The sequence below is a fragment of the Medicago sativa genome, chromosome 8, assembly GCF_051527215.1.
Source record: "Medicago sativa cultivar Bolivia chromosome 8, Bolivia_mono, whole genome shotgun sequence".
NCBI lineage: Eukaryota > Viridiplantae > Streptophyta > Magnoliopsida > Fabales > Fabaceae > Medicago > Medicago sativa.
This window is the reverse complement of record NC_140756.1, coordinates 61,989,091-62,009,294: the sequence shown is the minus strand read 5'-3', so window position 1 is coordinate 62,009,294 and position 20,204 is coordinate 61,989,091. Positions and strand designations below refer to the sequence as shown.

Below are 20,204 nucleotides of genomic sequence, written 5' to 3'. Positions count from 1 at the left end.
TTGATAAAAGACAAGTAACTATATCTGGCAAATCACCATCACCCCTTGGGGCATCTGCAACTGTCAATGATCTTCTTCATCAGAGGCTTCTGTACTTGCGAATTCAAAATTTCTATGAAATGTAGCGGTCATCGTGTTCAATGTATCACCAACCAATAAAATTACCATTTTCCAAGCTTTGTAAATCCGTGGAGTCATGCCCTTGGCTGACTTTCACTCTTCTACATCAATTTGAGCCTTTCTATTGTTTGAAACTCTACTTTTCTTTCTACTTTCAATGCTTTATACAAAATATTTTCTTTCTATTTGATAATGTCAGTGTCTGAAACAAACATCTTTTGAAAACTAAACAATCTTTTTCCGTCTATTTTGAAAGCAAACCTGAGCAACAGGGTACATTTCAATGAAACATGCATGAATGAATGAATATCAATGTCTATTTCAATACATGTTACAAGCAGGTTACTCCCCAGGATGATCTGTGGTCAATGGCAAGAATGAAAAAACAGAATGAAAATGAAAGTGAAAAAATGAAAAATGAAAATAAAAAGCTCGCTAAGTTGAAAACCCGAAAGGGCGGTTCAGGCAAGAGTGGGGTTTGAAAGAATGAAAATATAAAAGCATTGACCACAGATGCGAACATCCAATGTCTACCCAGCACTGACACGCCTAGCAACGGCGACCTGTATTCAAGGACTTTCCAAGGGTCCCTCCTTTACAAGTTTTATTGCCCTCAGCCATGGTTTTGATACGTCTCCCAACGACGGTCTCTCCAAAAGAGGTTTTTCCCCCGTGAATATGTTGCAGCACGAGCCACTACGTGCCCAATCTTCCAATGTTTCATCTGCCTTTGCGAAACTTTCTCTGCCAAATTGCCAATCAATCATGCATTTCAAGCATTCATACATGCATAATCATGCATTTTATGTGCTCATACATCCAATAATCTTTGCTATACCATACATACATGTTGCATATCCAACTTTCAACTGCCAAATTCAATACAAGTTTCCACTCTCCAACTTCAATTCCAATCATGTCAACTGTCAAATTCGAAGCAATTTCCAATCTCCAATGTCAATTCCAATCTCAATCTCAACTGTCAACTGTCAAAATTCAATTTCAAATGTCAATATCCAATTGCCAATGTCAATGTCAATGTCAATGTCAACGTCAATGTCAATGTCAATGTCAATATCCAATGTCAATGTCAAATGTCAATGTCAATGTCAATGTCAATGTCAATTTTCAATTCAATTCCAATATCCAATGTCAATTCTCTCTTAATTTGCTTTTGGGCCAACAAAAATGGTCATGTCTATTTTCAAATCAAATCAATAACAACTTACCCTCAATTGGTATCTTGTTAAATCCAACTTCCAATTTGTATCCTGTTATGGGTCAAGTGGCTAGTTCGATCCAAAGAACAGCTTGTACCTGCTTATATGCCTATGTTTCCGGTCAAACGGCAAGTTCGATCCAAAGAACAGTTTGTACCCAGCTTATGCTTTGTTATCGGTCAAACGGCAAGTTCGATCCAAAAGAACAGTTTGTACCCAGCCTATGCTTTGTTATCGGTCAAACGGCAAGTTCGATAGAACAGTTTGTACCCAGTCTATGCTTTGTTATCGGTCAAACGGCAAGTTCGATAGAACAGTTTGTACCCAGTCTATGTTTTGTTACCAGTCAGACGGCAAGTTCAATCTGAAGAACAGTTTGTACCCAGCTTATGCTTTGTTATCGGTCAAACGACAAGTTCGATCTAAGAGAACAGTCTGCACTCTCCCACATGATGTGGTGATAATCCAACAAGCAAGTTCGATCCAAAGAAACAGCTTGTATCAACCCTTTTGTCTATAGCTCCAGCCAAACGGCCAGTTCAATCCGAAGAACAGTTTGTGTCTGTCTATCTGTTTGTATTTTCAATCAAGTGTCAAGTTCGATCCAAAGAACAGCTTGTATCTGCCTATATGTCTATGTTTCCGATCAAGTGTCAAGTTCGATCCAAAGAACAGCTTGTATCTGCCTATATGTCTATGTTTCCGGTCAAGTGGCAAGTTCGATCCAAAGAACAGCTTGTACCCGTCTCTTGTTTGTATCTCTCGGTCAAGTGGCAAGTTCGATCCAAAGAACAGCTTGTACCTGTCTATTTGTTGCCCGTTCTTTCTACCTTGATGTCTATAAATCCCTTGGTGGTGTGACACAGCCCGTAGATTCCGGTTCGATTGTCTTGCATTCATAATCAAAATGTTGCATGGCATTCATGTTTTTGAAAATCTGAAAGCGTATTTTTATGTCCAAAAGCAGTGCAAATGTTAATATTTAAGTATCTTCGTCCCGTCAATTCTAAGACTTCGTCTCTTGACTCTCCGGACAAAGAAACTTAAATAGGGGCAGCTGTTATACCCTAATTTTGGACCTAAAAATACTTGATCAATTCTTCTTTTCTTGCATTATAAGTCATTTGATATGTCTCTGATCAATTGCATCCTTCTCTGCATTTTATTTCAATGTTATTTGCAAAATTCATGTAAAAGGGTATTTTAGTCATTTCTTGCATTCAACTCATCTTAATCCTTGAAAATTGTTTGAGTCTTTTAAATTGATTTGCATAAGTCCTTGTTTCAATCCCATGTCAAAATTCATTTCAAAAATATCAGTCGAGTCATTTTTTAGTCAGTTTAGCCTCTAGGGGGCATTTTAGTCATTTCCCATGTCAAAATCTCTTTCAATCTTTAAAAATTTGTTTGAGTCCTTTCAAATAGTGTGAATAAGTCTTCATTTCAATTCTATGTCAAAATCCATTTCAAAAAACTGCATTTGAAGTCATTTTGGGTCAGTTTTGCCCCTAGGGGCATTTTAGTCTTTTCACGTGATAAAACCCTGTTTAAATCCTAAAAATTGTCTCTGAGTCTTTTAATTTTGCTTGTATGAGTCTTTGATTCAATTTCTGTTAAAAATCCATTTTTAAATTGCATCTGAGTCATTTTTAGTCGTTTTAAGCCCCTAGGGGCATTTTGGTCATTTCACATAATATTTCTGTTTCATTTTAATCTGCTTTGTTGTTTTAATCGTCTCGCTTTACGTTAATTTTCAGTTTACTTTTTCGATTCAATTTTAGTTTTAATTTTCATTTTAGTCCGCGCACTTTTGTTATTTACGTTTTAATCCCTTTTAAGTTTGTTAGAGTCCAAGTGCCATGTGTCCAAGTGTTATTGGTCCTTAAAAGTTTGTTACAAGTCAAGTCCATGTGGCATTTCCTCATTGGTCCAAGCATCCCTTTCATCACCTATATAAGTCAAACTATGGTCAAAATTTCACAATTTCAATCATTTTCACAAAAACTCCAAAAAATCACAAAATCATTTTAATTATTTTCTCTCTATTTTCCCTCTCTAACCAACTTTTTCCACCTCCATCACCACCCTAACTAACTTTCCACCACCACTTCCTCCACCCTAACAAACTCTAACAACCTCTATCATCATCATAACAACCACCACAAAACTTCCATAACCAAAAGCTTGAAACCTTCATCACAAACCATATTCACCTCAATTTCGAATCCATCATCAATTTTCAATCCAAACCAAAAACACAAACTCAGAATTGCGGTATTCATCTTCGTTCGTAAACAACAATTTTTCCATTATCGAAATTAAACAACAGTAGTACCGCAGTGTTCGACTCGTTCCGAATATCAACATCAGCAAGGTCAATTCGAGTTTGGAGAAGCAAGAAGAAGGTGGATTGGAATTGGAATCGCAACCGTAAAGAAACAAAGAAGATCTGAGCAGCAACAGGATCACGTGGGAAGGATAGGAGCATATTCGAATCAATCCCCACACATCCAACGAGTGCGAATACAAACCAAACGTGAACCATTGAGAGGCACAAGTCGGAATAATCACAACTGCAGTTCCAGATTGAACAAAGAAAGAAGCATACGAACCAGTTTGAATCATGAAGAATAGCAAAAGATAGAATCGGAACAGCAACGTACTTTGCTTTCTCCAGAAGCACGAATCTGTAAAGCTCATCTCCACCTTGCTCAAGCCAGATTCACGATTTAAAGAACAAGAGGTATTCCACCTTCCTTTTGGTGTTCTATTTGAATGTTAGATCTAGAATGTTTGTGATTTATTTTGAAAATTAGGAGTCCGGATTTGAGTTTAGAACAAAAAAGGATGTGTGAATATGTAATTTGTTTTGAATTTGGAGTGTTTTGAAACTCCGGCACGGTGGTGCCACCACCGACCACCGTGCCGGAAAATGAGCCTTTACCGAAGAAGAAGGAGTTAGGCGGCGCTGTTCATGAGTGGTGAGGGAGGGAGTACACGTGAAGGGAGAAAAGGAACACTTGGTGACTTGTTGTTTTACCACACAGCAATCTTATATTTACTTCCTTCACAATTGTATGACCCTACCCACTATCCATGGGTCTTACCCGCTCCATGTACCCATACCCTACCCATTTCGTTTGGGCTTGGGCCTAATCTGCCTACAGCCTCTGTTTATTCTAATATTTTGCTGTTCCTACACCATTTCTTGCTTTTTGCGCCTCTGTTCATCGAAAATCCTCAAAAAAAATTCCTAGAAAATGTTCAGATCGTTTCCTTGACATTTTTTGATGAATCTTGATATATTTGTATGTTAAGTATTCATCAAAAAATTGAGGAAATATTTTAACACTTGTGATTTCAATTCTCTTTCCATTTCTTGTTAAACCTTGCTAAAATTCCTAAAATCTTGTTAATTGTTTTGCAATCATATTTGATGCTTGAAATTGGTCTCTCATGATATTTTGGCATGTCAAAAAAATGATAAAAATGTATGTAAAATTTCCTTGTAATCTTGTGATACTTCTTGTCAACTTTTATGAAGTTTTTTTTTGTGTTTTCGATCCTAATATTTTGCCACCTTGTGTTGATACTTCATATGCAAATGTGTAATATACTTACTTCTGAAAATTGTGTTTGTTTGGCTATTTTGAAAGTGCAAGTTGTGAATTTCTTGTTTTGTAAGTAATGTGTGTTGTTACCATGAGAAATAATGTGTAAAATGGACTTGAAAGTGCACTATAAGTCTTGGCTCATACTTGTCCTTATGATTCTCATAATGTGGCTGAAATGAACCATTTGAAAATTACCATTGATATGAGAATTTTAAGCCTTAAATTTGCTTTGGCGTTAGTGCAATTTCTTCAAGTCCATTTTCCCATTTTTTTGGCTAAAGTGTTTGTTACTTTTTGGTTAAGTCTTGTTCATTTTGTTATGCAATTTCTACTTGCTTCATTTTCCATATTATATCTTGTACTACTAATCCCTTTGCTTCATGTTTCATCATTTCATAAGCACTCCCATTTTATTCCACATCTCATCTCTTTCTCCACTTTTATTTCTTGCAATTTAATTTGTACCAAGACTTAGAATGTAAAGGTTTAGGAGTTCTTGTAATATTTTTACTTTCATGCTTTTAATTTCTTGGCAAAGAGGCCATAGAATGTATCTAGGGTATGATGTAAAGGACAATGGACTCTAATGATGTACACCGACACAAGCACCGACACATGCACACACTTCACTTTAGATAAATAGTTAGAATATGCATGTTTAGATGTATGCTTAGGATTGTATGTTTAGATGAATGCCTAGGACTTATACTTAGAAAAACCCAATTTTCCAAACAAATGTGAACAACTTCACTCAAACCTTTTCCAAATAAACCTTGGGATCCAATATCCCATTGTATTTTCTTTTCCATTTTCTTAATCAAATTTCAATGAAAATAATCAAACTTTGACTTCTTTTGCAATTCACTAATCCAACCTCACTATTTCCTAATCTCATGCCCTTGAGGCCTCTTTCTATTCTTTCAAAATCCATTTTCAAACTTAAAATCAACCAACAAAAACAAAAAACATTTTTGAGAGAGAACTACGGTGGATTTGATCCCTTAAACGGGTACGTAGGCAAGGAACAAAATTCCTTCAATTCAACTAAAATAAAAATCCAAAAACATTCTTCTCCCTCCAATTCTTCATTTAGTAACTTTTAGGTGTAAATAACATTTTCAAATAGCATTTAAAAATAAAGCGCGCGCGTAGAAATTAAAGACGGTTCCTATAGGTTACTATAGTCGTTATGGGTGCCTAACACCTTCCCGTAGCGAAAACAACTCCCGGACCTCGATTCTCAAGGGTTTTGCTTACTTTTTCCCTTCCCAAGAAAAAATAAGATATCACCGGTTTAAAAGGTTCAAACGTAATCAATGTTTGACACCCGAAAACCAAGATAAAACACAATTAATTTTGAAAAGAACTTAATATAATATCAACAAAGCAATACAAAGCCACCATCATAATATCTATATATTGAACAAAACTTGTGAGAAAAAGAAATCATATGCAAACATATATTTCCTTTAGATTCAAGCATAAACCAAAATATAGATAGATCATATTTAGTGGCCTCAAGTATAAGAAACTGTTTGAAGAATATTACTCCCTCCGTCTCGGAATAACTGACCTATTTTCTAAAAAAAAGTGTCTCAAAATAACTGACTCATTTCAATTTTCAATACAACTTTCATCATTCCCAATACAATATAACACTAAATAATACTACTTTTATCATTCTCAATACAATATATTCCACTTTCCCCTTTATTTATACACTTTTCTTAATCTGTGTGAAAAACCAAAGTAGGTCAATTATACCGGGACGGAGGTAGTAGCACTTTTTTTACAAAAATGTTTGGTAGACATTTTTTCTGAGTAAATGTTGGTAGGCATGTCAATAGATGTATATTTGTAAAAAAGAATGTCAGTAGATGTATAGAGGGAGATGATATACGAGAGCAATGCGATAGATGTGATAGCATGATCATGAGATAAGAATAAATAAATAGCGAGAAAATAATATGTTGAATGTATGTTGGAAAAAATTAAAGTGTTTAAATATAATGTATGTTCAAACCCTGGTATTTTTACTTATACTAGTATTTGATTGGATAGGAAAGTATGCGTATCATTAATATGCGTATCATTAACATATGCGTATCATTAATATGTGTATCATTATTTTTACTTATACTAGTATTTGATTGGATAGGAAAGTACACACTAACACTGGTATAACATGGGGAAGGAAAACCATTCTTTTAAACGACAATCATATGTTTGAACATCTCAAATATTCATATACTGGTTCAACGTCTCATTTTATGTCTATTTTTTTCTTTTCTTTTTCATGTTACTTTCTTTTATCTCCATCTCTTTCATGATGTACATGTTTTGGATGTCTAACAAACATTTTCCTTTTTTCTTTTCTCTCTCAAGTCACCTATTTTCAAAATTTGAAGTTTATTGAGAGACAACCAAATGAGTTCGCCATTTAACAAGTGCCCTTAGTTGCATTCACAACTAGTCCAAGTTTTTTTTTTATTCTCCCTCCTTGTATTGCTCCATTGATTATTACTTTTTTATCTATATATTATATTTGTCATCTCAATAAAAATAAAAATTGCTCCAATTAAATGGCTTAAACTTCTCCTGCTATAAAAATTATGATTTGAAGGATCAATAATGTGTCCCTCATGTTTTTGTATTTAATTTGCAGCGCAAACATATTGGGGTGGACTGTCATGGCATCCTTTGGAATTAATGCAGCCATAAGGTTTGTTTCATTTACAGGCATCTTCGTCACAAAATGCTTCAAGCCTTCCAATACATGCAAAAAAAGAAAAATTACTTTGCTGGACTTTACTATTGATTTTAATAAAATATGTCTATGAATAAAAATGTTAAAATTAGATCCTTAAACTTTTTACTGATTTGTAACTAAGTCTTCAATCTTAATTTGGTCCCTAAACTTTTAAGAGATTTATAATTAGACCTTTGAACTTTGAAAATTATTTAAAAGTATAAAAACCTAACTACAAATTATTAAAATATTTAGGGATCCAATTTAAAACTTGTTTAGCTTACTTCTTCAAAAAAAAAAAAAAAACTTGTTTAGCTTAAATTATTGATAAATTCAAAGATCCAACTACAAATATTTTTAGTTCAAAGACTTGATTATTTAAAAATATTCAAATATTTTAGAGATATTCACAATTATTAAATCAATTATAAAAAAATTGTTAAATGGTCTGGATCTCACTCTCAAAAGTTAACTTATAAGATGAAGTTGTCTAATCACATATACACATCCAATATTCCAAGAACTTTAGTAAGGGCTCTCATACGTACCATGGTAAATGGATTTGAATCTCACCTTCAAAAGATAGCTTTAGATCATAAGATGATCGTCTCAAACAAAGTTAAAATTTATATATAATTTCTTCACTATATTTAGGCACAAAGTTAACTAGATCAAACATATCTATTTTTCACTTGTGTAATTCAAGATTTTGTTCATAATGAATCGTAGGTCTACTTAACTTAAATTCGAATTATAATTAAAATAATGCAGTGTGAGGGTATCAAATGAATTGGGAGCATCTCATCCAAGAGCAGCAAAATTCTCACTAGTGGTCGCAGTGATTACATCATTTGTCCTTGGTCTCATTCTTTCACTGATTTTAATAATCTTCCGGAAACAATATCCAGTGTTATTTTCAAATGATCCAGAAGTGAGAGAGGTAGTGATTGAGTTGACACCAATGTTGGCATTATGCATTGTCATCAACAACATTCAGCCTGTTCTTTCAGGTGTTGCCATTGGTGCTGGGTGGCAATCAGCTGTTGCTTATGTAAATATTGCATGTTACTATCTCTTTGGTATTCCTTTGGGTCTTTTCTTTGGGTACTATCTTGACTTTGGTGTCTTGGTAAGTCTTTTTCTTTCTCTATCTTCAATTATGATTACCTTATTATTTGTTTTTATTCGTTGGTACTACTATCACCTTGATTGTAAGCAAAATTAACATAGTTCACACTTATTAAAACTTTAATTAATTACAATTGAATTTCTTTATCTCATGTAAAAGAAATAAGTGTATTCTCAAAAATCACATTCATAGGAACTAAAGTATTTAAGCTTATTTATATTTAATTTAAGACCACCAAAATGACATCACCAATGAAGTACTACCTATTTTTCACAACATAGTGAACTAATGTTTGAATTCTAAGTGAAAGAAGTACTAAAATTTAATGTTCAACACACCATGAATATGATTACCTCCAATGGAAGGAAATTGTGAGAACTTGAAAAGAAAAATAAAGTAATTGTGTTTAATTTGGGTACAAAATATTACAAAAATACCTTTGTATATTGATCTATTCAATTCCAACTTTTTACAAATTACTAGTATTAAAAAAATAATATATTATTTTTAGATAAAGGTTGTTTAAATGAATTGGTAGTAATTTAAACAAGTCAATATTGACACATTAAAAGCCAAATGAACAATAATAATTAAGAACAGAGGACACATCCAGCATACTTTTATGCATTTGAAAGAAGATAGTAGGAGTGACTCATTAATTTAGTTTGTTGAATTGTAAGTGCCGGGTAATTTAATCTCTACAATTGACAAAATTTTAAAATGGTTTTTTTTAGGAATTTTTTTAAAATGGTTTATAAAATTAAGAATTCACAATTACATTATTCCTCTTTGAAATACTAATATAATAACAAATTCAATTCATATATTGTTTGGTTTGTAGTTTCAATTTGTCTCCATTGTTTTTTTTTTACAAGAATTTGTCTCCATTGTTGTAATTTAATTGATTTCTTGATGGATTAATAATTCTTGTATGGTGGATGATTTCCAGGGGATTTGGTCTGGAATGCTGTCAGGGACAGTCCTACAAACTCTTGTGTTATTCTTCATGGTCTATAGAACTGACTGGAATAATGAGGTAAAAACATATTTAGTATAGTGTATACATATTGCCAACAAAAACAAGTAACAATCCAGCTCAATAATTTTTCTGTGAATATTTGATGATATTATTAATAAGGGTGTAAATATATTAGTTACGCTAATTTTTTATGTCAATGACAGGCATCACTTGCGGAAGAAAGGATAAGCAAGTGGGGTGGGCAAAAAGTTTTAAAGATGAACGATAATGGAAAAGATATTCAAGAAACATGAAACTTCTGCAAATTATAGCTGATTTTTGTGGCTATGCGTCTGCAATTGCAGTATAAGAGATTAAGAAATATGTGATTCTGAAAGATGAAATATGTGATTCATGGGATGAAATTTGAGCCTATACGTTTGAACTTTAGAATCACAGTAGAGTTGGTCAACCGTGATTCACCACAAATTTGTTTTTGTTTGTGGCTTCCAAAGATGGAGCATGTCCAAGAATCATACAAGCAGTAAATTCAATCAATGACTATATAAATTCAATCAATGGATTCAATCGATGGCTATGTCGAAGAGACATAACCTTTGGTTTAGTGTGCATTTGGTTTCTTGTTTACAACACACAAACTCAATGTGTTTTTATCGTGATTTCCAAAAGCTTCAAATACTAGCTTCTACATTAGTGGCTTTTAGCCGCACTTTTGATCAAAGTGACATTTTACAATCGCAGTACCAAACAGAAGCTTGGTTCTATTATTGATTCTATGTTCACTCAATAAATGTTTCTACCACTGTGTCAAGCTGGAACTCACGAGACAGCAGCTAGTTCCAACTTCCAACTAAATTTTCTCAAGCTGTTATAACAGGTTAATGTGTTCTAGAATGCACACCATAAAATCATATAATACCTTTACCGATAAAAACTGGACAAAAATTTCTCAAGAGAGTGTCATATTTACAGACAGGAGAAAGAAAAATCTTAGCAGTGTTATATTTACAGAGACATGATGCAGTAATTAATAAAAAGTTGTCATGCAGAAAATCCCAAGATCATTTCACAAACGCTAATGAGAAAAATGTTACGCTTGTTTTCTGACAACATTGGTTAAACATGTGCAAGTACTCTAAACTAATTTGCTTACTTAAGAACAGCTACACTAGTACACAGTAGATGAGTCGATAAGATTGCACTAAGCAGCCCCTATCTAAGTGCTATATCAAAATATACATCGGTCGACTTTACAGGGTTGAAATTGTATGGTAAAAACTAGGAATGAAAAGCAAATTCAAAACTATTGCTTGCAAACTTTGAAAGCACAACTAACGGATCACAGGGTATGCATTCTACATCATTCTTGTATTAAGCACCATTTTGTCAATTTCTAACATTGTTGTACGAAACGTACGTGTCTATCGAACTAATGAGACCTCCAAAACAGGGTTTAATTACTACAAACCATCATAATCAAAACAAAACTGTTGCTCAAATAAGACAACCATACACACTGTGGGTTCACATTTCAATCAGCTAATTCGAACTAGGTTGATTTTCAAAACATTGATTAATATCAGCTTATTTCAACACCAAAAAATCATAAATGATCACTAATGCAAAAGTTGCAGACTCTAAAACAACACAACACATCCAATGAAAATTCCAAGAACAAGTTGTTCTCAACATCTAAAACCACCAAATCAAATTTAGTTTTCAATTATCATCAAGACCTAAACCACTAGAGTTCAGCTTTGCTCCATTAATTGTCCATTTATGCGAGAGAGAGATAGATAAGTGATTTAGTGAAACCCACTAAAGCTATCACTTGTGTCTATCTCGGGAAAATGAACAATAACTAAAGCAAAGTAAATGGGGTAAAGTCGAACTTCTAAACTACACATTCTAATACCACGTACCACATTTCAAAAATTATCATCAAAAAACTAAAACTACAACATTCTATCATAAATTATTCCACAAAAATTCTACAAACCAATGCTAATAATCAAAACAAACAAACCAAAATCAGAATTATACTTCAAAAATCATGAAACCAACCATTTCATATAAAACAAAGTCTAATATCAATTATGAGTTCAAATAGATAAAAACTCTAAAACATTAGCTTAAAATCTTAAAACATAACATCTAAAACAAAAAAACCTAATTAAGCAGTAAGAAGAACAGCACCACCAGCTTCCTTAATCTTCTTCTCAGCAATCTTCGAAACCAGCTTCGCTTTAACAACAACACTCTGATTCTTCGGCAACACACCTTTCCCAAGAACCTTAAAGAACCCAAACTGCGTAACATCAATCACAGGAGCAACATCCTTCGACTTTGATGCCTTGTCCTTCACTTCTTGAGGTAGAAGAGACCAGAGAGTATCGATGTTCACGGTGGGACAGTGGAATTTGTTGCGGAGTTTGTGAAAGTAACGCATACCCACTTTGCCGAAGTAACCAGGGTGATACTTGTCGAAGAGGATGCGGTGGTGGTGCATTCCTCCGGCGTTTCCTCGGCCTCCCGGGTGTTTGCGGTGTTTGCCGATACGGCCGTGGCCGGCGCTTACGTGGCCGCGCTTCTTCCGGTTTTTCTTGAGGCTGGTTGTCATTTTTTTTCTGGTTTTCTGGTTAGGTTTCGGCGCTGTGATGAGTGTGGAAATGGAGTGAGGATTGTTTTTTGGAACGAAATGAAAATTGCGTTTTTGTATATATTTTTGGGTTTTGAGTTGGGCTTTTTGTAACATGAGTTAAGAATCTACAAAATTACTATTCTCACTTTCAAAATTTCTCGTTTTAGATCCAGTGAATCACTTTTTAAATTGGTTTAACTAATTTAAAAAGTATCTTAAACGGAGTAGTTAACAACCGTTGTGGATATGTGGATAAATGAATAATTTTGTGGTGGATTGGAGAAATTTTAGAAGCCTAAAGAATAACATGAGAGTTGCTTCATAGACCCTTGTATTGCTCAAAATTTAGTGGAGACACTTGTCAAAATATAGCTTCTGGTAGGCTGGGCTCTGTAAGAAAAAAATTTATTAGAATAAATGTATCACATATATTCTCATATTCTTTAATTTGTATACACTGACAGTGTAATTTTTTTATGTATGCATTCTCGATTAAATAACGCTATGCAGATATTTGTAAAGATATTTTTAAAAACTAATATGTAAAAGTGGCACTATGGGGTGATTTAATTGGATGTACGTGGGAAAAAAATACACTGCATTAAAATATTTCTCTTTCATGCATGTCTTTCTCCCTTTTAACTTTTTTTTCTTTTCATTCATTTTCTTCTTCCTTTTTCATTGGCCAATTTTACCTATTATCTTCCTATTTACAGGAAGTGTTGTTTATTATCTTCCTATTTACAGGAAGGGTTGTTGTAAACAGTGTTGGTCTTCCAATTTTACCCATCGTCTTCCACTAACCAATTCCGTTTTCTTTTTAGAGTAGTGCTAGAGATATTTTTTTTTAGGAAGTAGTGCTAGAGATATTCACTCTAACACTCTTTCTAATACTCCTATCTAATTGAATAAAATGCATGTTGGTCCCTCGCAACACTTACTCTATCCCCTGGCGAGCAACGTGCTATTGGTCTAAGCAACAACACAGTGGTTAATACTTGAATCTTTAAACCATTTTAGTTAAGGTTTGGTGTTTTTTTTTTTTTTTAATCAGCAAATTTTATTATGCTAGGCTAGCACGAATTGCGCTATACCCGCAAGGAGGAAAAAGAGTACAAATGCATGCCAAAACCAGCAGCACAGGTTCGGTGCTTGGAAATCTACGCGTTACAAATAGGTCGATGCCATATCACCGTAACATATGCACTTGCGTGCAAGAACATATTTGTTTATCCAAAAAAAAAAAATTTGTTCAACACCTAAGTATTTGGTCACTAAGTCATTCATAATATCTTTGCCTTTTAGACTCAATACATGAGGCGTCTAGTACAGTAGGACCAAGCATACGTTAGAGCATCCACAATGGTAGTCCCCTAACAAGGACTCCTTAAATAGACCCCACGTGACACATCACTTATTTATAATTTTTTAATAAAAGTGACTCAATGACTCCAATGACAATACACTAATAAGGACTCCAATGAAAAATACTTAAATATGTTTCAGTATCTTTACATATTAAACAAAAATAATTTATCTATTACTCATTTTTACAAGTGAGACAAAGTAGTACACATTTTATTATTTCTTTATGCAAGTGGGACCAAGTAGTACATATTTTATTACTTTTTTAAACGTGGAACCCGTTAGTTACCCAGGAGAGAGAGGGTCCTTATATAGTTGTCCATTCCTTAACGATGACTCAATTTTTCTTCCTCCAATGGAGTGTCCTTAACGAGGAGTGGTCCCCATTGGAGATGCTCTTACTAAAGGACTTGGTAGAATGGAGGTTGTTAAGAGGATTTCATAATTGAAAAGTATATGAATCGCTTTGTCACTATAAATCGGGAATGGAGTTGATCTGCTAATCAACCCAAAGCTGATGCTCTCCATTATGTTTTCAGACGTGAACACTATCAAAGCAGCTAATTGATGACAAAATTTATCATAGACATTGCACACTTTAATTCATTTCACACGAGTTTCTTTGGAAGCTAATGACGTGTATTATGGCGGGGGCACCATTTGCTAGAAAAGTGTAAAGTTTCTTGATGGAGATGCATTCTGTATGCATTTGTCTTTCAAAAGCTAAGTTTCAGAGGTAACATATGGGCTGCATTACATTCAAATCAAACCACAGCACCCCAAAAAAAAAAAAAAACAGACCTGAGGAGGGTTGAAGTTGAATTACAGCAGAACAGGTGCTTTGTTCTTTTTGTAAACCTACCACAGAAACACAGTTAATAGACATTACTATAAAAATTTGTAATTTCAACAGACTATTTTTTTCATATACAACTGTAACAATTATATTTGAACTTACAATCTTGTAATTTCAAGAGGACAACCAAACGGGGAAATATAATAAAATAACATATTTTTCCTATTTGTGACATACAATAATTTTACAGCATGGACTATACACTACAAACTAAAATGAAAAATTATAGCACAAAATTAGAATCGTCATAAATTGGAGAAGTGGAACTCTGTATGGAAGTCTCTTCTTCATCTTTGAATGTAGAGAGCAGCACCAACTAATACCAACCATATGGTCAAACCAATCCAGAAAGCTCGATTTTTCCCTAATCCAGCAGGAGGTCTCCACACAAGCAAGTCCAAAAAGTTATCTTTAGATGATGGAAATGGACTGTTGACTGTTCCACTCTTTCGATCCTTGTTTTTATCGCTCCATGTTCCCGCATAACTACAGATGTAAAAATAACAAATACATGATACATCTTATTTTCTCAGTCACAAAAGTATTATCAATAATACAGTAATTTAGAGTTTGCAGTTATAAACAAACCAGCATAAAAACAAGTATATATAGTCAAAATGTTACTCGATATCGATGCTAATGAAAGTTCTTTTCATAGGGAAGCAGAAAATTAATGAAGAGTATGAAACATTGATAATAACAGCATGAGACATGTTAGCAAGTAGTCGGAAAAAATTAATCTTGTATTCAAAACCGAATAAGCCCTGATAATGACAATAAGAAATGAGGGTAACAAAACCAATACGGTAGGAGCAACCATAATTGATAATTGCATTCTTGATTCAAGCAACAGATTCAGTTCTGCATGCTTTATCTGTTTTTCTTCAGTTTCTACAAATAGAAGATAGATATTATGAGTTAACATAAGATAGTAACAGCAAAGCAATTCAGCTTTGCTAGTGATATTTGTCGAGTTATTTATAAAAAAAATAGTATCATTGATATTGACATTGTTTGTTAAATGTCGGGAGTTCGAGACAAATTTTAGTATATTGGTTAGGTTAGTATTTTCTCCTTCGCCAGCGTTTGAACCTTGATCGTTAACTAACTCCTTCTACTCCTTTAATTCTTAGATCAACCAGTTAAACTACCCAACCCCCTTACAATATGTTTGATATGAAGAGAGTAAAGAAGATGGAATATAGAAATCAAACTGTGCTTATATTGTGAAGAGAACACTCCTAAAGATGAAGTTTGCCCCCACAGCTGCGGAAAAAACCATTTGATGTCATCCCAGTGATATGCAATTCATTCTATTTATAATATAATTGTTGAAGGAACAATGAATGTTGGTGATTGGTGATTTTAACTGTCAGGCTAATATCCCTTCATGGCCGCAGCTTAAGAAGTGGTTTCTAGGAGCCTAGTGTGGTTGGAAAACTCAAAAATCTTGGTTAAAAATATCAATGGAAAAGAAGCTATGCGTTGGAGGGAGCTTCTAAAAATCATGGTGGGAGAGCTCTAAACTCATGATGGCGGTTGGCCACCGCTGAACAAAACACACATGTGCAACAGGCAGAAAAGGCTAATGCCACTGCTCAGCCATCATCTAAAAAAAATCAGGACGTAGCCTAAGAGCAATCCCTTTGGATTCCCATTGTGAAAACCCACTATAGAACTCTACCCTGCTTTACAACGATCTTAACAATTTTCCACTTAGTTTGTATAGATACAAAAATCTGATAGCATTTAGTTAGAGATGAGACGGCTCTCAATTTGAACTTCACTTAATGTAAGTATATTTTGAAGTTTCAACATTTTTTGTGCTAGTTAAATGCTTTGAACCACTATCAGTCTATCACTTGTGTTAGAATAAAAAATACCACAGGCATAATCACATTATACTTTATGTTAATGCCGGATGGAACATAATTAGGCAAATTATTAGGTCTGGTTGTAATTACTATGCTGTTATTATTGTATGTATATAGCAAGTTATAACTGTAACATTCCCCTACAATATTTTTTGTCAAAAAAGATTCTCCTACAATATTTATAGGTTGTAACTTGTAACTGCCACAGTATTCTGGACTTGGGATGAATGGTGCATCTGAATTGACTTATAAACAACTTATTTGGGCTTATCTACTAACATATGCACTTGTATGAGTGTAAAAGCTTATGAAAATAGCGTATAACATGTTTATAAGCTAGTTGTTGAGTATTTCAATAATCTCTTTAGGATAACTTATGGAACAGTTTAACCACATTTTCTCCTTGTTTATAGAGAAACAGCTAATACATATTTTTTGGTGAATAAACAGCTTATACATAAGTTCATAATAAAGTTGTTTATCCAAACGCCCCCAAAATCTATACAGTCTCTATTGTCGTGTATATCTAGAAGATTTGTTTTCTGTCTATATAGGCCTCAAAACTTGGTAGCACTGACGCGTCCGGTCCAACACGTATGATTACATTCACATAATTCATTTTCTTAAATTGTTACCAGCATTGAATGTCAATGTCGTGTCTATGTCGGTGCTTCATAGTTTGTAGCCTCAAAGAGCTTTTACAGTTTCCCTAAATCGTATGTCTTGACTTTTATCATGGTATCTTAGTTTTTGACAACTCAAGACCAATTCACTAAAAATAAATAGCACTGGCATGGACAGTCTCTGCTGCATCCTAATTCCTAGTTTATGACCATTTCAAAAGTCAACCTAAACTTTTGAGGTGGCACCACTCCCTGCGGTTTTCTATTATGGGTTTATTTAACATGCCTTAGTTAATTTTAATAAGACAGTAACAATCATTCGAAGAACTTGGAATGCTTATATCTCTCTAGTGGTTCAAGTCATTTTAGCTTGTATCCATACTTAAGTTTATCATTGATATGATTTTTGCAAGAAATCAAAGCATGCTTTAATTTGTGTGGCACTGATTTATTTATAACTGTAGTATAATGTGCTAACCTATTATGCCATTATGAACATTATCATCTAAGAACCAGTGATCTTACCAACAACAAAGAAATGGAAACAAACACGAAAAACAGCACTCTCATATTGCAAAGAAAAATGAAGAACGTGATAAACAAAAAGACTTGAATGAATCGTAATTAGTAACATGAAGAATCAAATGACCTGTCATAACTGGAACCAATCAAGGGTATAGTCACCATCTCTTCTTGGGTTATCTTGAGCTTTGGTGCTTCCAAAATGTAACGAAGTTCTGCAGCTTGACGTTTGATGCTAATACTAGGGTGCGACTTTTCTAATTGCTTGTAAAGAGCAATGCAGTCTTTATGGCGATTATTGGCCTCATAAGCCATAGCCAGCCATATTTGTATCTGAAATTCACAATTTTTTTTAATAAAAAAACTCCTTTAACTTACTCTTCAATCAATTAAAGACAAATGAAAATAAATCAAAGAAGAAAATGTAGAGATTCTTATTTAGTTAAGAATGGACTAACCTCACCACCAAATAATGTAGATCTTGGTATGATGGTGAGTGCACCTTCAAGAAACTCAACAGCACGTCCGTACGTGCCTCTCCCGTAAGCTTTCTTACCTAAATCATACATCAACTGAGCTGTGGCCCTCCTCTCTGCCTGCTCCTTAGCCACCTGATTCGTCAAACCACAAACAATATGTCAACGAGTGCCAATTTAATCATCACCCTCCACCCGAGAGGAGAAAAATAATGGTCATCTCAACAACTTCAGTTTTGCTTACAAATATTTGTTTAGGAAACTATGAAAACAATATGTATTGAAAATAAGTAGTAGTTTAGTTTTAAGAAATAAGATTGAAAACATAAAGTATAATTAAGAATGAAAACATAACTCCTCAAACAAAAAGTATGAAAACAAAATAATAAAAATAGAAAACATTTTCTCAAACCAAAAAACCAAGAATAGTTATTATGCACCATATAATATTACAATCCATCTTAATGTTTCACTTCTAGTGACTTGTTAGGACAATTGTGTCAGTTGTCTAATGATAAAGGTTGACAAACACCAACGAGACATCGCTTAATTGGTGTATGTAAAGAAAACAAAAGGAAATAACCACAAAGTTTCACGATAACAGTGGGTACAACAACAATGAGTGCGTGCAAGAATTCTTTCTAAACATAACCAATCAACAAATTAGTCAAAAAAAATAGCAAATATTAAAATATTAAAAACATACTTCTTCTTGTCTCAATTATAAGCAACTTTTCATTTTTTAAGTCCGTTGAATAAATGATGTATATGATCTATATTATGGACCACATACATCATTTATTCAATGAACCTAAAAAATAAAAAATTGCTTATAATTGAGACTAGAGGGAGTACAAACATACACTCTCTCGATCTTTTTGTTGGGACTTATGGGAAGCCTTAAAACACTAGAGAGGATCATCACATTAGAGTAAGAACAATTACACAAGTATGTCTAGATACTAGGTCATCGCCCAAAACCCGAAAGCAGTTATATGGCAGGGCTCAACATCTATTTTTTAGTAGTAAATTTTAACTCTAACACATCAACAAACTTATGATACACAGTTATGAGAAAATCATTTGGGTTAATATACTAATTTCTATGATAAAATATACTTCCTTTAAGAAATTATCCTTGTTAAACAGTAGTTTAGTATTTAGGCCTTTCCAAAAACAAAAACTACAAAATTGAGATATATTAATTGATATATTTCAAACTATTACATATGAGACAGAGGAGTACTAATTAAGGAAAGAAGACAAGAAAATCGTATAATTATAGAAGTAATAATAATTAGTTTAATTAATTAACTCAAACCTTTTCAAGCTCTTTCCTAACTCTCATCCTCTTCTCTTCCTCACTCTCTTCCTCACCATCATCACCCTTACTCTCCAAATACTCTTCAGCTTTCTTCTCAAGCTCTCTCCTCTCCTCAAACTCCTTAACTCTCCTCCTTATCTTCGTATCAAAATCATCTCCATCCCCTAACCCTCCTTCCTCATCACTCTCCGAGTCAAAGTCCACTCCATTCTGCTCCGAGTTTGACTTCCCACGAGCCACCACCACTCGTCCACGCCCCTCCCCCTCAAAAGCATAACTACAACAGCAAGAGGATGAAGTTGAAGAAGATGAAGAGTCTCTCTTGAGAGGTAACGTGAGAAGAGGTTTTCTGTCGAGAGTTAAGCTTCGTGGTGAAGATATGTCGAGGAGTAAGGTTAGGTTTCCTAAGCTTACAGCCATGGTGGAAAAGAGAGAAGAAAGAAGGTTTTGAATGTTGAAAAGGAAGAGGTGAAGATATTTTATGTGGTTGTAGTAACTTGTAAGGAAGAAGATGGCTATGGGATATTTGTCGGTTTTGCAGTAACGTGGAAATGTGTAGGCCAGTGACGTGTGGCAGCTTCTCTCAACTAAAACGACGTGGTTTTGAGTTTACTCATTGTTATACTAGTCAACATGCATGGACCCAAACAATATTATTTGGATAGTTATTTTGTTTCTTTGAACGTGTAATGAATAATCAATTTATTTTTTT

At 33.9% G+C, this 20,204-nt stretch overlaps 2 protein-coding genes and 1 pseudogene across 4 annotated transcripts in view; 1 reads left to right on the top strand and 2 right to left on the bottom strand.

Moving 5' to 3' along the window:
* Positions 1 to 10,532, top strand: part of LOC146900271 (protein DETOXIFICATION 29-like) — a 41,136-nt gene extending 30,604 nt beyond the window's left edge. Inside the window, exons 2-5 of one of the 2 annotated variants that reach the window (XM_085739136.1) lie at positions 7,620 to 7,676; positions 8,475 to 8,832; positions 9,782 to 9,868; positions 10,015 to 10,532. In XM_085739136.1, the coding sequence (XP_085595262.1) occupies positions 7,620 to 7,676; positions 8,475 to 8,832; positions 9,782 to 9,868; positions 10,015 to 10,104 (592 nt within the window). In that variant the 3' untranslated portion in view covers positions 10,105 to 10,532. Of the gene's footprint in view, positions 1 to 7,619; positions 7,677 to 8,474; positions 8,833 to 9,781; positions 9,869 to 10,014 lie in introns of those variants that run through there. The other variant, XR_015024133.1, reaches the window with a different exon arrangement.
* A 1,322-nt stretch (positions 10,533 to 11,854) lies between these two features.
* On the bottom strand, positions 11,855 to 12,513 carry LOC146900270 (large ribosomal subunit protein uL15y pseudogene; annotated as a pseudogene). Its single transcript, XR_015024132.1, has one exon. The product of XR_015024132.1 is annotated as a large ribosomal subunit protein uL15y pseudogene (transcript).
* Positions 12,514 to 14,714: 2,201 nt separating this feature from the next.
* Positions 14,715 to 19,962, bottom strand: LOC146900269 (Tetratricopeptide repeat (TPR)-like superfamily protein). The gene is made up of 4 exons (XM_085739135.1): positions 19,490 to 19,962; positions 18,151 to 18,303; positions 17,820 to 18,025; positions 14,715 to 15,159 (listed from the first exon to the last, which is right to left on the bottom strand). The coding sequence occupies exons 1-4, from the start codon at positions 19,910 to 19,912 to the stop codon at positions 14,961 to 14,963; spliced, it is 981 nt and encodes a 326-aa protein (XP_085595261.1). The 5' UTR covers positions 19,913 to 19,962; the 3' UTR covers positions 14,715 to 14,960.
* Positions 19,963 to 20,204: the final 242 nt, after the last annotated feature.